The following is a 12,333-nucleotide window of genomic DNA, read 5'->3' as shown; positions in this document are numbered from 1 at the left end:
TTGGGAAACTATACCTGGCTGTGACGTTTTTTCAGTGAGAACTCAACAGTGCCCAAATTGGGAATTGTCTGGGGAGAACTTAGCCAGGAATCCATCACTGCAGCAATCCACTGAGCTGCCAGAACCTGGGTACCCTCTGTGGGTCATATGATCAGTATTTAAAGTTGTCAACTGTCAAGGATTATCAGACTTAGCCACATGTGGTCCTTAAGGTGTTTGCTTAAAATAGCTGCTTTGACAGTGACTTCTTGAACAAGGAGTGCCACCATTAGTCCGCACACGTTAGAGTGAAACATTGCAAAATATTTATTGCACCAATATTGTTTTTTGGCTGAATTTAATTTCCCATGTGAAAGGCAGGAAAATGATAGTTTGAGGATGCAGTTAGTTTCTGATCCCAATGTCTGTACCGAGCACATCCAGGCCAGGAACAGACCACATTATTGCTTGAGTTCCCAGTTTTGAGCCTCCAGCACAACCTGGCATGAGGCCTCACTGTTTCCTGATAACAGATGGTAGTACTGGCATTGGGTCATATTGTGTTGTGGTGCTCAACTTCTGCTAGTAAAGAGGTTTCCTGCTGTCATTTCTCCTTTTACTTGTAGGAAGTCAGGCAGCATTCTTGAAGAAGGGAAGGCATGATTGACACTTCAGTTCTGAAACGTTTAGAGCTGGAATGCCACACTTAAGACCATAAAAAATAGGAACAGGAGTGAACTGTTTTGTCCCTCAAACTTACTTCAACATTCAGTAAGAGTATGGCTGATCTGACATTCCTCATATCTGTTTTCCTGCATTTTCCCAATAACACTTGATTCTTCCTGTGATCAAGATCCTAAGTATACACAAGGCCTTTGCTCCAACAGGTCTCGGGGCAAGGAATTTCAAAGACACTCAACCCTCCAAGAAGAGAAATTCGTCCTTATCTCAGTTTTAAATTTGGCGCCCCTTTAATCTAAGACTATGCCCTCTGGTGTTAGACTCTCTCATGACAGGAAACATCCTCTCAGTATTTACCCTGTCAAACCCCTTGTGCCATAGTCATAGAGCTGTACAGCTTGGAAACAAATCCTTTGGTCCAACTTGCCCATGCCGACCAGATATCCTAAATTAATCTGGTCCCATGAAAGAACTCTGACCTTTCAGAGGAGTATGATTATTATAGTTCAGCTCATAGTTGTGAACAGTATGACCATGATGCCCTGCATTCCTGCTCTATACCTGTTGATTGATTTAATGGAACGCAGAACTCAGAAAATGAATGGATAAACAAGATTATAGTTGTCAACTGAGAATAATGACAAAAGTTGGATACCTGAAACTGTGTTTTGTACTAACAAATAAATAAACAATACTGCAAAGTGTATTGCAATAAAAATCAGAAATTTTATTTTTTTGTCATAACCAGCATATGGGTGTTGTATCTTTTGGGAGTTCTGAATGATAAAATGATGTTTGGACACTATCCTGGAATATTCCATCATTGTTTGGTAAATATATAGAGGCTTAGTTCTGGTCATCATGTCTGCCCTCCAGTGGTGGCAGCATGTTACATATTTCTTAATTATACTGACGTACAACTATGATTGCATTTGCAGTCTGTAGTAGTTATCAAGGCAAAATTACTTCTGTCATAGATTATTTATTTGGATTAGAATTATACTTTACACTATTTTATGGATTTAAGAATAAAGTGCTCACATTTATGCTTGGATGCTTATAAATACAAGAGATAATTAATATTGAGTATGTTACATGAAATCTCTGAGTAATTAATTGCTGAGGCTACCATGACCGGGTAACATTGTGACATAAACTGAAAACATGTTTTTCTCAGAATCTGTAGCAGATTATTTCCTGATAATTTGTGGTAACAACCCTATCCTTGGTCTTTTAATATAAGTCATCACAGCTGAAAGGCAAAATTCATTACTCACGTTTACGTTGGTTACATCAAAGTGAATAAAGTGTGTCAAATCTGGGGTCATCCCTGCATGTGAATTGTGGTGATATTGTGTACAGTGCAATTATTTTGAGAAAATACTTGAAGGCTAATTCAAAACTCTGCTTTGGCAGTTTGTGACATTAATTTAATCCTCATTTCTCCTAGCTTCACTTCGATAAGTCCTTTGCTATTATTGAGAATAGGCAGCTCTAGCAGATGTTTGTTTTTGATTCATACTAAGAGTAGAGGTAGTTTAAAAGCACTTACCCACTTTTTGTGTTGAGGTTATACATTTGATGTTTGAGGTACTGGTCCTTGTACTTTGGGGTCTGACCGTTTAGTATTTTCAGTCTGGAAAGACAAAATACATCCTTTCTGTTGGGGTCAAGTTGAATTCAAAAGGAATGTGTGGTAGTGAAGGGTACATTAAGTGCAAAGAAACAGGAGTAGCCATTTAGTCCCTTCAGCCTTGTCCACAATTCAAAGTTGAGGTGTGACATTACATCCGTACAAAATACTTAGAAGATGGCCCATTTCAGGACAAATCTATCCTGGGTAAATTAGAATGGAAAGTTGGCGAGCAAAACTACAAAAGATCAACAGACAGCCTCCAGAGGAGATGATTAGGCTGCTGCTGAGGTACTTTTCCAAAAGCCAGCTCCTCTAGATGATACAAGCTTTAGAGAGTAAAATGACACCAAAAGAGGGGGCATCTGACGTGTGCCAAGTTGACAGTACAAGTGAGCATCAGGATTACCATTGAATGTTCAGAGGGCTGACAAGAAAGGAAATAAGGGACAGAGTCAGGATATGGGAAGAGATTGACAGCTGGATATAAAGAAGAGTTCAAACATTACCCTTGTAAAGCGGCAGGGCCAGTTAGGGACCAGAAAGAGACTCAATGCAACAAATACAATGTTGGAGAAACTCAGCAGGTCTGGCAGCATCTCTGGAGAGAGAAATAGAGTTAATTGTATGATTCTTCATCAGTTCTGAAGACAGTACAATACAGTTGCCTTGTGACTACCAGAGAGTCCTGATCAATGCTTACTGTTTGAGACGGAGACACTGTTCAAATGCTACAACCTGTCAAGCCAGAAAGATGCCCTCTTGAATACCCCACAAGCACTTTAACGAGAAGTAGCTTGCATTAGATTATTGACTGCTGGCTGAATTATTAGCGAATTCACATCAGCATTCCTAATGTTTAGCTGCTGCAGATTCATAATTGCATCAAAATGATAGTTCCATCCTGTTAATATTGGGTCAGGAGCAGAATGTAATTTGGCTGCAACTCAGTAGGTACCTGTTCTTTCAGGTGCTCATTCTGTCTTCCCTTTTCTCCTTTCCTTCTCCTTTTCAAGGAAGAATAGTGTAGAATGAGATAATTTGGCCCATCATGTTCAAGCTCATTGAAAGTACTATCCAGTTTGACTTTTTCTCCTGTTCTTCCGCCAAACGAAATAAGTTTATTGAATTCATGCATTTATTTAATTCCCTTTTGAAATTTAATAGTAGTTATGCTAATATCACTTCTAAGGAATTGCATTCTCAGCTAAGACAACTTACTGTTTGAAAAGAATCCTCTATTTTTCCGAAGACAAATTTAATCTCATCATTGCTGCTTCACCTGAGTTCTATAAACCTCCTGACTGAAATGGAGACCCTTCATCTATGTTGAGCGGTACCACACATTTGTAGTGCATGCAGAGATGCAGACAGCTGATTAACTACTGGACTATCCTTTAGTTGCTGTGGAAGTACCTGCTCAACAGAGCATTTGTTTCCAATTGTTAACAAAAACCTGTGTTTATTATTAGTTTTGATTCTGCTGCACAGTAGATATTTCCATGTAGAGACTGAAATGATCTGGTCCACAGTATTCTTGTAGTCCTTTGAACTGGCTTGTCCGTACAATAAAAGTATGGCTGATCCGATTGTAACCTCCGTACGCTTTCCCAACTACTTTCACACCCTTGGTTAGTAAGAATCTATCCACCCTTGCCTTAAAAAGATTCAAGGACTCGACTTCAATCACTTTTTCAGGAAGAGTGCTCCAAAGACTCACGGCTGTATGAGAAAGAAGAATTGCCTCATCTTTGTTTGAAAAGGGAGATTCTTGATTTTAAACAGTAACCTTAGACTCATGTATGTTTCAACAAATCATCTCTCACTATTCTAAAGTCCGTGGACATGAAAGTAGTCTGTCCAACCTTTCCTCATAAGCAGACAAGACACCCACAGCCACACTCACATTTTCTCACACTTGCTCTCTCTCACACTTGCTCTCTCTCACACTTGCGCTCTCTCTCACACTTGCGCTCTCTCTCACACTTGCGCTCTCTCTCACACTTGCGCTCTCTCTCACACTTGCTCTCTCTCACACACTTGCTCTCTCACACACTTGCTCTCTCACACACTTCCCCTCTCTCTCTGTCTCCCCCCTCCCTCCCCCCTCCCTCCCCCCTCCCTCCCCCCTCCCTCCCCCCTCCCTCCCCCCTCCCTCCCTCGCTCCCTCCCTCGCTCCCTCCCTCGCTCCCTCCCTCGCTCCCTCCCTCGCTCCCTCCCTCGCTCACTCCCTCGCTCACTCCCTCCCTCCCTCGCTGTCTCACTCACTCACTCACTCACTCACTCACTCACTCACTCACTCACTCACTCACTCACTCACTCACTCACTCACTCACACGCACGCACACACTCTCTCTTTCACACATGCATGCTGTCTCTCTCTCATACATGCTCTGTCTTTCACGCGCGCTCTCTCACGCAGTCCAACTGTCACATAGTCTGACATTCACTCACTCCCTTTCTCAGACTTGTGCACTCTTATACACTTTCTCTCACTCCTCACACACACTGTTGTACAGTTGTGCGCAATTCCTCATGCTCGCTGTCCTATACTGAGGTGCATGAAGTATGTGTGACAGAATGAGACACAATCTGTTAACATTCTCTCTCATTCTGCCACACATACTTCATGCACTGTCTTGCATACTCGTGCACTTACGTGCGCACGCACACTCGTGCATACATACTCTCCCTTACACTCTCATGCATGCTCTTCCAGATTCATGATAATAAAATGTGAGGCTGGATGAACACAGCAGGCCAAGCAGCATCTCAGGAGCACAAAAGCTGACGTTTCGGGAAGGGTCTAGGCCCGAAACGTCAGCTTTTGTGCTCCTGAGATGCTGCTTGGCCTGCTGTGTTCATCCAGCCTCTCATTTTATTATCTTGGATTCTCCAGCATCTGCAGTTCCCATTATCACTCTTCCAGATTCATACCTGCTCACCCTCATACTCTTGCACTCCTCTCACTCACTCACTCACTCACTCACTCACTCACTCTCTCTCTCTCTCTCTCTCTCTCTCTCTCTCTCTCTCTCTCTCTCTCTCTCTCTCTCTCACTCTCTCTCACTCTCTCACTGTCTCACACTCGCACTCTCTCGCACACACACACACCCCAGTACGCAGTCTGAATCAATCACACGTGTATCTTATGCAGGCACGCTGTTGCACTACTCTTGGTCTCACTCTGTTACAAATGTTTCACACATACTCGCACACTTTCATTCCTCATACCCACTCTTAGATGCTGTCTTGCACACAGTCTTTCACTTGTGCACACTCTCTCATACTCTCACAACTCCAAGTATGTGTTCCAGTGAACCCAGCACAGGCTAGAGGAACAAGACCTCATTTTCCACTTGGGGACCCTACAGCCCTCCTGACTTGACATTGAGTTCAATAATTTTAGGGCCTAAACTCCCCCATGTCCCAGCCCCCCACCCCACACACCAGGCCTTGTTATCACATAGCCTGCCATTGCACATCCCCTGTTGTTAGTCACTAACAGCCCCTATTAACAACTAGTCACCCTCCCAGCCTGATGGTTAGCAACTCCTTTGTCTGTCCAACTGTCTTTCTCTCTCTCTTTGGGCTCTATCCTATTGTTTACTCCCTATTTTCTGCATATAAACTGACATTTTCTGACCCACCGTTAGTTCTGAGGAAGGGTCACTGGACCCGAAACATTAACTCTGTTTTCTCCTCCCCAGATGCTGCCAGACCTGGTGAGCTTTTCCATCAACTTTGTTTTTGCTCCTGATTTACAGCATCCGCAGTTCTTTTGGTTTTTATATGCGCCTGCTCAGAACATTCTTGAACATATATACACATTTTCTTAAATGCAATTACTAACACTGCAAAATTCTCTAGATGCAGTCCCACTATCACTGAAGCGATGGTGATGTTGTTCTAAGTCAATAGTCTGTGGTTTGGAGAACATCTTGCAGGTGATGGTGCTCCCCTTCATCTGCTGCCTCTGTTCTTTCGGGTTAGAATTGTGGGTTTAGAAGGTGCTGTGGTAAGATTCTCGGTGAGATGCTACAGTGCAGCTCCATAATACTGCCTGTATGCCTGATGGGTGAAATGAGTGAATGTTGAAGCTCATGGATGGGGTGCCAAAGGAACAGGCTGCTTTGTCTGGATGTTGTTGGAACTGCATTCATCCAGGCAACTGGACAACATTCCATCAGGCTCCTGACTAGCATTTTGTATATGGTGGACTTACTTTGGGGAGCCTGGAGATGAGTTACTCATTGTGGAATTCCCAGCCTGTTGCCTGCTGTTGCAGCCAAAGTATTTATATGGTGGATTCAATTCAGTTTCTGGTCAATTGTAGCTCACAAGATGTACACAGTAGGGGCTTCAGCGAAGGTAATGCCATTGAAAGTCAAAGGGAGATGGTTAGATTCACTTTTTATAAAATGGACAGGTTTAACAATTGTGTGGTGCAAATGTTCTATGTCACTTATTAGCCACTTATTGTGGATTTTGCTTTGGCATCCAAAGGTAATCTAGAATAGGAAAAAAAATGACTGTCGCTCTCATACTAATTGATATTTTAGGGCGGCATGGTGGCTCAGTGGTTAGCACTGCTGCCTCACAGCGACAGGGACCCGGGTTCGAATCCAGCCTTGGGTGACTATCTGCATGGAGTTTGCACATTCTCCCTGTGTCTGTGTGGGTTTCCTCCGCGTGCTCCGGTTTCCTCCCACAGTCCAAAGATGTGCAGGCTAGCTGGATCGGCCATGCTAAATTGCCCGTAGTGTTCAGGGGGGTGTAGATTAGGTGGGTTAATGGGGGAATGGGTCTGGGTGGGATGCTGTCCGGGTCGGTGTGGACTTGTTGGGCCGAAAGGCCTGTTTCCCCACTGTTGGGATTCTATAATTCTGTGATACCTGTACAGGCAGCTGTAGTCATCTATAGGCTTTTATTTTATTCTAATTTTATGACAATTTTATTCTAATTAGCTACTGCTTTCCCTTTCTTCTAATGGTGTTAATTCATTCCTATTTATGGTTCAATCGATATCATCTATCCTTTAGTATCACCTGTAAGACTTGACTGAACATGTTGATAAGCTATTGGACTGTTGCCACTGCCTTGACAGAATTCTTGCAGTGTAACCCAGATGTAGAGACAAATTTTTATAGTCTGATTTCAGTCCAGACTGAGATTCTGGAATGCTACGTACGTGGAAGTGCACCTCTGAAAGTGTTTGGATCCTGATGTTTGTAGAAATGACGCTGCATTGCTCCAGAGCAATGCTTGATTTTTTTTCCACAAAATTAGTCTGGGTGTATCCTAATTTATTATTTTGCTATGCTGATGTTGCCAAGATCCATGTCACTCCCAAATAGATGTGTAGTGTTTTGATCTTACTGTATAAACTGTATTACTCTATGTTAGTATAAATTTGTCAAGATGATCTCTGCCTTTAATACTTTTATAGCCTTCAAGGCTGTTTAACTCACTATGAATTAGTGTCATGAATAGGATGAGTGCATTTCGGTCTGTTACTCGGCTAAAAAATATCAACAAGAACAGTGCCTGAGTATCCCTGTCTCTGTTCTTGAGCTTGTTTAGAGTGGGACAGTCTCCCTTTGCGCCCAGTAATCATGTAACCATTACTTTGTCTCTGCAGATTTGGGATTTGGCAGACCCTGAAGGCAAAGGCTACCTGGATAAACAGGTATGTGAGTCATGCTTTGTCATTGATTCTGCTATGATGATTATTCACTAATTCCTCTCATATTAACCCTTTGTTTACATTTTAGGGCTTTTATGTGGCTTTACGCCTGGTAGCGTGTGCACAGAATGGCCATGATGTTAGCCTGAGCAGTCTAAATGTGACATTGCCACCACCCAAATTTGTAAGTGTCTAAACCGGTGAACAAATTGTAAATCAGTATATTCTGACTGCTATGTCATTAAAGCTGTGCAGTAGAATTCTCAAGTGTTAATTTACACTTACTAACTTTACTTAACACAGCAGTATTTTCAACTGACCTTCCTTCATAAATTTGCATGATTTCTTTTGTATTGTTTCTCATCAGGAAATGAAATGGTCATGGTATTTGCAAAACGCATTCTTCCACTTTATGTATCTAGCCAAGTGAAGCTGCCTGTTGTGAAGACCTGTGTTCCAAATTGAGTGTCTGTTGATGTTGCTGTCATGATCAAACTCTTATTCAAACCTAGTATTGGTACTACTTAGCTGTTCAGTACATGTTCCATGAGGTTCAGCAATGGTACAGGGTAGGGTGGTAAAAGGCTGTGACTGTCACTGTCACTGTTAACTTGCATGAAAAGATCATTGTACAAGAGCTGTATTCCAGTTTAGGATTGATATGATGTGTATTGGTAACTTTGTTGTGCAGTGGGATCATTGTGGTGCTTTAAGGCTTGGCTCAGGGATAACACTTTGCCTGTGAATGAGAAAGTCAGCATTCAAACCCAACCATGATTGCCAACGTGACACTCTGGTGCATTACTGAGGAAATGCTGCATTGTTAGATGTACCATCCTGTAGTCACAACATTAAACTGAAGCACGTTTCCCTTTTCACATGTTCGAAGGGTGATAGTATATTCTGTCTGTAGAAGAGAACAGGAATTCTCTGTTGCCTTGGATAATATTCTTGCCTCAGCCATTATCACAAATGCACATTTTCTGGTCGTTTTCTCATTTATTTGTGACACATAAGTTAGTTGCCTTATTTCCTACATTATATCTGTGCCTATACTCAAAAGTAGCACATTGACAATGAAGTGCTTTGGTTTGTCCTTTTATTTTGCGAAGTGCCAAATAAATGCAAGTTTATTTGTTCTTTTCCTTGTTTTCATCCTTTTCTGTGCTGTGTGGTTCAAGAGGACTAGTTGTGTCCTTGTTCGTTGGGTGAGAAGCTGTGTGAATCAATTATAAAATGAAATGAAACAACACTGAAGAAGGTCAAGTGACCCATCATGCCTGTACTGTTATTTAACAAAGCCGTCACATTAGTCCTACACCTCTGCTCTTTCCCCATAGTTATGAACATACTCACCTTTCAAATATTTATCTAATTCCCTTTTGAAATTTATTGAACCTACTTCCAATCCACTCAAGCCATGCATAGCAAATTGCAACAATTTGCTGTGTAAAAAAACGTTTTTCTCATGTTGTCGCTAGTTCTTTGGTCAATTTCATTAAACTTCATTGTCTGGTTACTGATGCTTCTGCGACAGGAAACAGTTTCTCCTTGTGATCTCTATCAGTGTGCACATTAATTTGAACACTGCTGTCAAATTTCATTTTAATCTCCCATGATAGGGCAATAACCCTAATAGCTCCACATAATTGAAATTCCTCATCTCTAGTAAGCTTCTGATGGCCTCACTAAGTTCATAGTAATTTTAGGCTCAAGAATTGAACAAAATAGTTTGCTGAGGTTAGTGTTTTGTAAATGTTCGTTTGCATGTACTTAATGTGGGAGTTTGTTGTGTGTATTACTTGTTGTTCTGAGTTCTTTCCTGGTGTTTGCTGGTGTTGTATTCTGGGAGATTCAGGACTGGAGGATACTTATGCTGTGAGGTATTTGTGCTGGTGTTGTGTAGGTAAGGAGGATCAGTTGTGTGTAGTAGTGCTGTGTGGCTTAGGTGATTCACTTGTAGTTCATAGTAGTGCTGCTTGCTGTGACAGAAAAAGTTGAGAAATTTATTCAACCTGTGTAGTCCAGGAGTGTATTCATATTATGTTAGATATTACCATTTACTGTAAATTGTTGTCAACCCTAAGTCCGAAGTAATTTAGTGGTATCCCAGGAAACTTGTCCAAGATATATAAATTTTGTTTCCTCTCACTAAAACTAGTTGTGTCAAATACTCTACAAATTGCAGTTCCAAATTTCATGGTTAGTTTCCCTGACCAGTTAAATAATGCAGATATGGCTTGTTCCAAGAAGTATGTAGAACTTCTATGTACTTTGTTACTAATGGGTTGTCTTCTATCTTTCGGCAGCATGACAGCAGTAGTCCATCTCTGGTAGCACCTCCACCCTCCTCAGACACGCAATGGGCTGTAAGGGTGAGTTGGACAACCAACTTCGTACAATCAAATTGAGTTAGGTTTTGTCTCGGGTAATTGTTTGAACTGAGCTTAGTTTGAATGAATTGAGAGTCCCTGCTGTAAATTCCGTATGAACATTTATTTTTGTGTAGTCTCACCTTCATTCTAGTGAGAATAGTGATTTGTCACTAAATCAGCATTAAAGCTACGGACGATTACTGGAGCCATGTTGGAATAATGCAGTCCGTGATGCTCTTCTAGAGTTGGAGGGGTTGAAGGAAGTTTTATTCTAAATTTTCCATCGACTTTACCTGGGGTGGGATCCTAATGGAGCATACCTGAGGGAGAACAATGCTGCCTGAAGACCAGCATAAATTTGAGAGCTAGAAGTGAGTTGTATAAAGTATGGTACTATACTCAGTGCACCAATACATGTAACTGGTAGCACCTTCGTTTGCATCAGATATATTCATTTCCACAAATCTACAAATGCTACCAGACCTATTGAGTATTTCTTGCATTTTCTGTTTATGTTTTAATTATAATTTCTACTTCGGTCAAAAGACCAAGAATGATTGTGTGAATTTTCCAAATTCAAACCGAAAAGCCTTAGTGTTCTGAGCAAAATCTTCTAAATTCTCATGAGTTGAACAGGGTAGATGTGATCAGAATGTATCTATGAATCCAGAACTAAGGACCATAAATATAAGATTGTAATCAAAAAATTCCAGTTGGGAATGTGTGGTTAGAATGTTGAGGTTGCAGCATGTTTGAGGGAAATAGATGATTTCAAAGGCAAACTAAATCAATAGACAAAAAAGAAAGGAATAGGAGTACATACTAAAGGTCAGGCTAAGGTAGATAGAGTGAGAGAGCACATAGGTGGAACAAAAACACCACCAGTGATTAGCTGGGCCTATTGGCCTGTTTCTGTTTTGTATATGCAATGCCATTCCATTGTAGATTTGTGAAAATTAATGAATTACAGTTAATGGATAGGATATCCACCAGGAAGGCTAGCTTATTTTAAGACGAAGAAGTTCCAGAATGGAATCTTCCAAGAACTGCAACCAACTTCGGATTGCTTTCTTTAACCAAGTGTTGTCCTCATATTTATCTGTCCAGCTTCTGATGTTGGCTGTTCGGAGAAATTTGCAGATACCTTTAGTCCAGCTGTATCCTTGAAGCACTGGGGGACCAAACCATGCACCTTTTTCACACAGCAGTAACTTCTTCTAAAATTGTTCATGAGGGGAAGCCTTTTTTTACAGTCTGGCTAACATTTATTGCCCATTCTATTTGCTGCAGATGGCATTATGGGTGTATTAGGGAGAGAGTTGAAAATTTTGACTCAGTGCCACTGAAGAAACAGTTTTGAGAAGATTTGTAGCTCAGTTTGAGGTTCTGGATGTGAGTTTGCTGTGCATCGCTGGTGGACCAAGGAATGCTTTTGGATGTGGTGCAAATCAAGGCTGCTTTGTCCTGGATAGTGTCAAGTTTTTTGAGCTGTTGGATCTGCAGTCAGGCAGACAAATGGAGAGTATTCCATCAAATTCCTGAGTTGTGCCCTGTGCTGCTGAGCGACACCCAGTTCAGGTTCCGCCAGGGTCACCCAGCCCCTGACCTCATTACAGCCTTGGTCCAAACATGGACAAAAGAGCTGAATTCTAGAGGTGAGGTGAAAGTGACAGTCTTTGACAACAAGGCCACGTTTGACCGAGTGTAGCATCAAGGAGTCCTAGGAAAACTAGAATCAATGGGTATCGGGGGTTAAACTCTCCAGTGGTTAGAGTCACACCTGACACATAGAAAGTTTGAGGTTGTTGTGGTTGTTGGAGGTCAGTCATCTGGACATCTCTGCAGGAGTTCCACAGGGTAGTGTACTAGGCCCAGATATCTTCAGCTGATTCATCAATGACCTTCCCTCCATCGTAAGGTTGGAAGTGGGGTTGTCCACCAATGATTGTGCAATGTTCAGAGGTTTAAAAATGCCTAAC

General features: G+C 41.7%; 1 protein-coding gene across 4 annotated transcripts in view; it reads left to right on the top strand.

Moving 5' to 3' along the window:
- eps15l1a (epidermal growth factor receptor pathway substrate 15-like 1a) overlaps nucleotides 1-12,333 on the top strand; it is a 336,507-nt gene that overhangs the window by 90,487 nt on the left and 233,687 nt on the right. For all 4 annotated transcript variants that reach the window (XM_048559812.2, XM_048559811.2, XM_048559814.2 and 1 more), the window contains exons 4-6: nucleotides 7,935-7,982; nucleotides 8,068-8,163; nucleotides 10,289-10,354. In XM_048559812.2, the coding sequence (XP_048415769.1) occupies nucleotides 7,935-7,982; nucleotides 8,068-8,163; nucleotides 10,289-10,354 (210 nt within the window). The remainder of the gene's footprint in view (nucleotides 1-7,934; nucleotides 7,983-8,067; nucleotides 8,164-10,288; nucleotides 10,355-12,333) is intronic.

This window comes from Stegostoma tigrinum, chromosome 30, assembly GCF_030684315.1.
Source record: "Stegostoma tigrinum isolate sSteTig4 chromosome 30, sSteTig4.hap1, whole genome shotgun sequence".
Lineage (NCBI taxonomy): Eukaryota > Metazoa > Chordata > Chondrichthyes > Orectolobiformes > Stegostomatidae > Stegostoma > Stegostoma tigrinum.
This window is presented reverse-complemented; position numbering and strand designations above follow the sequence as displayed.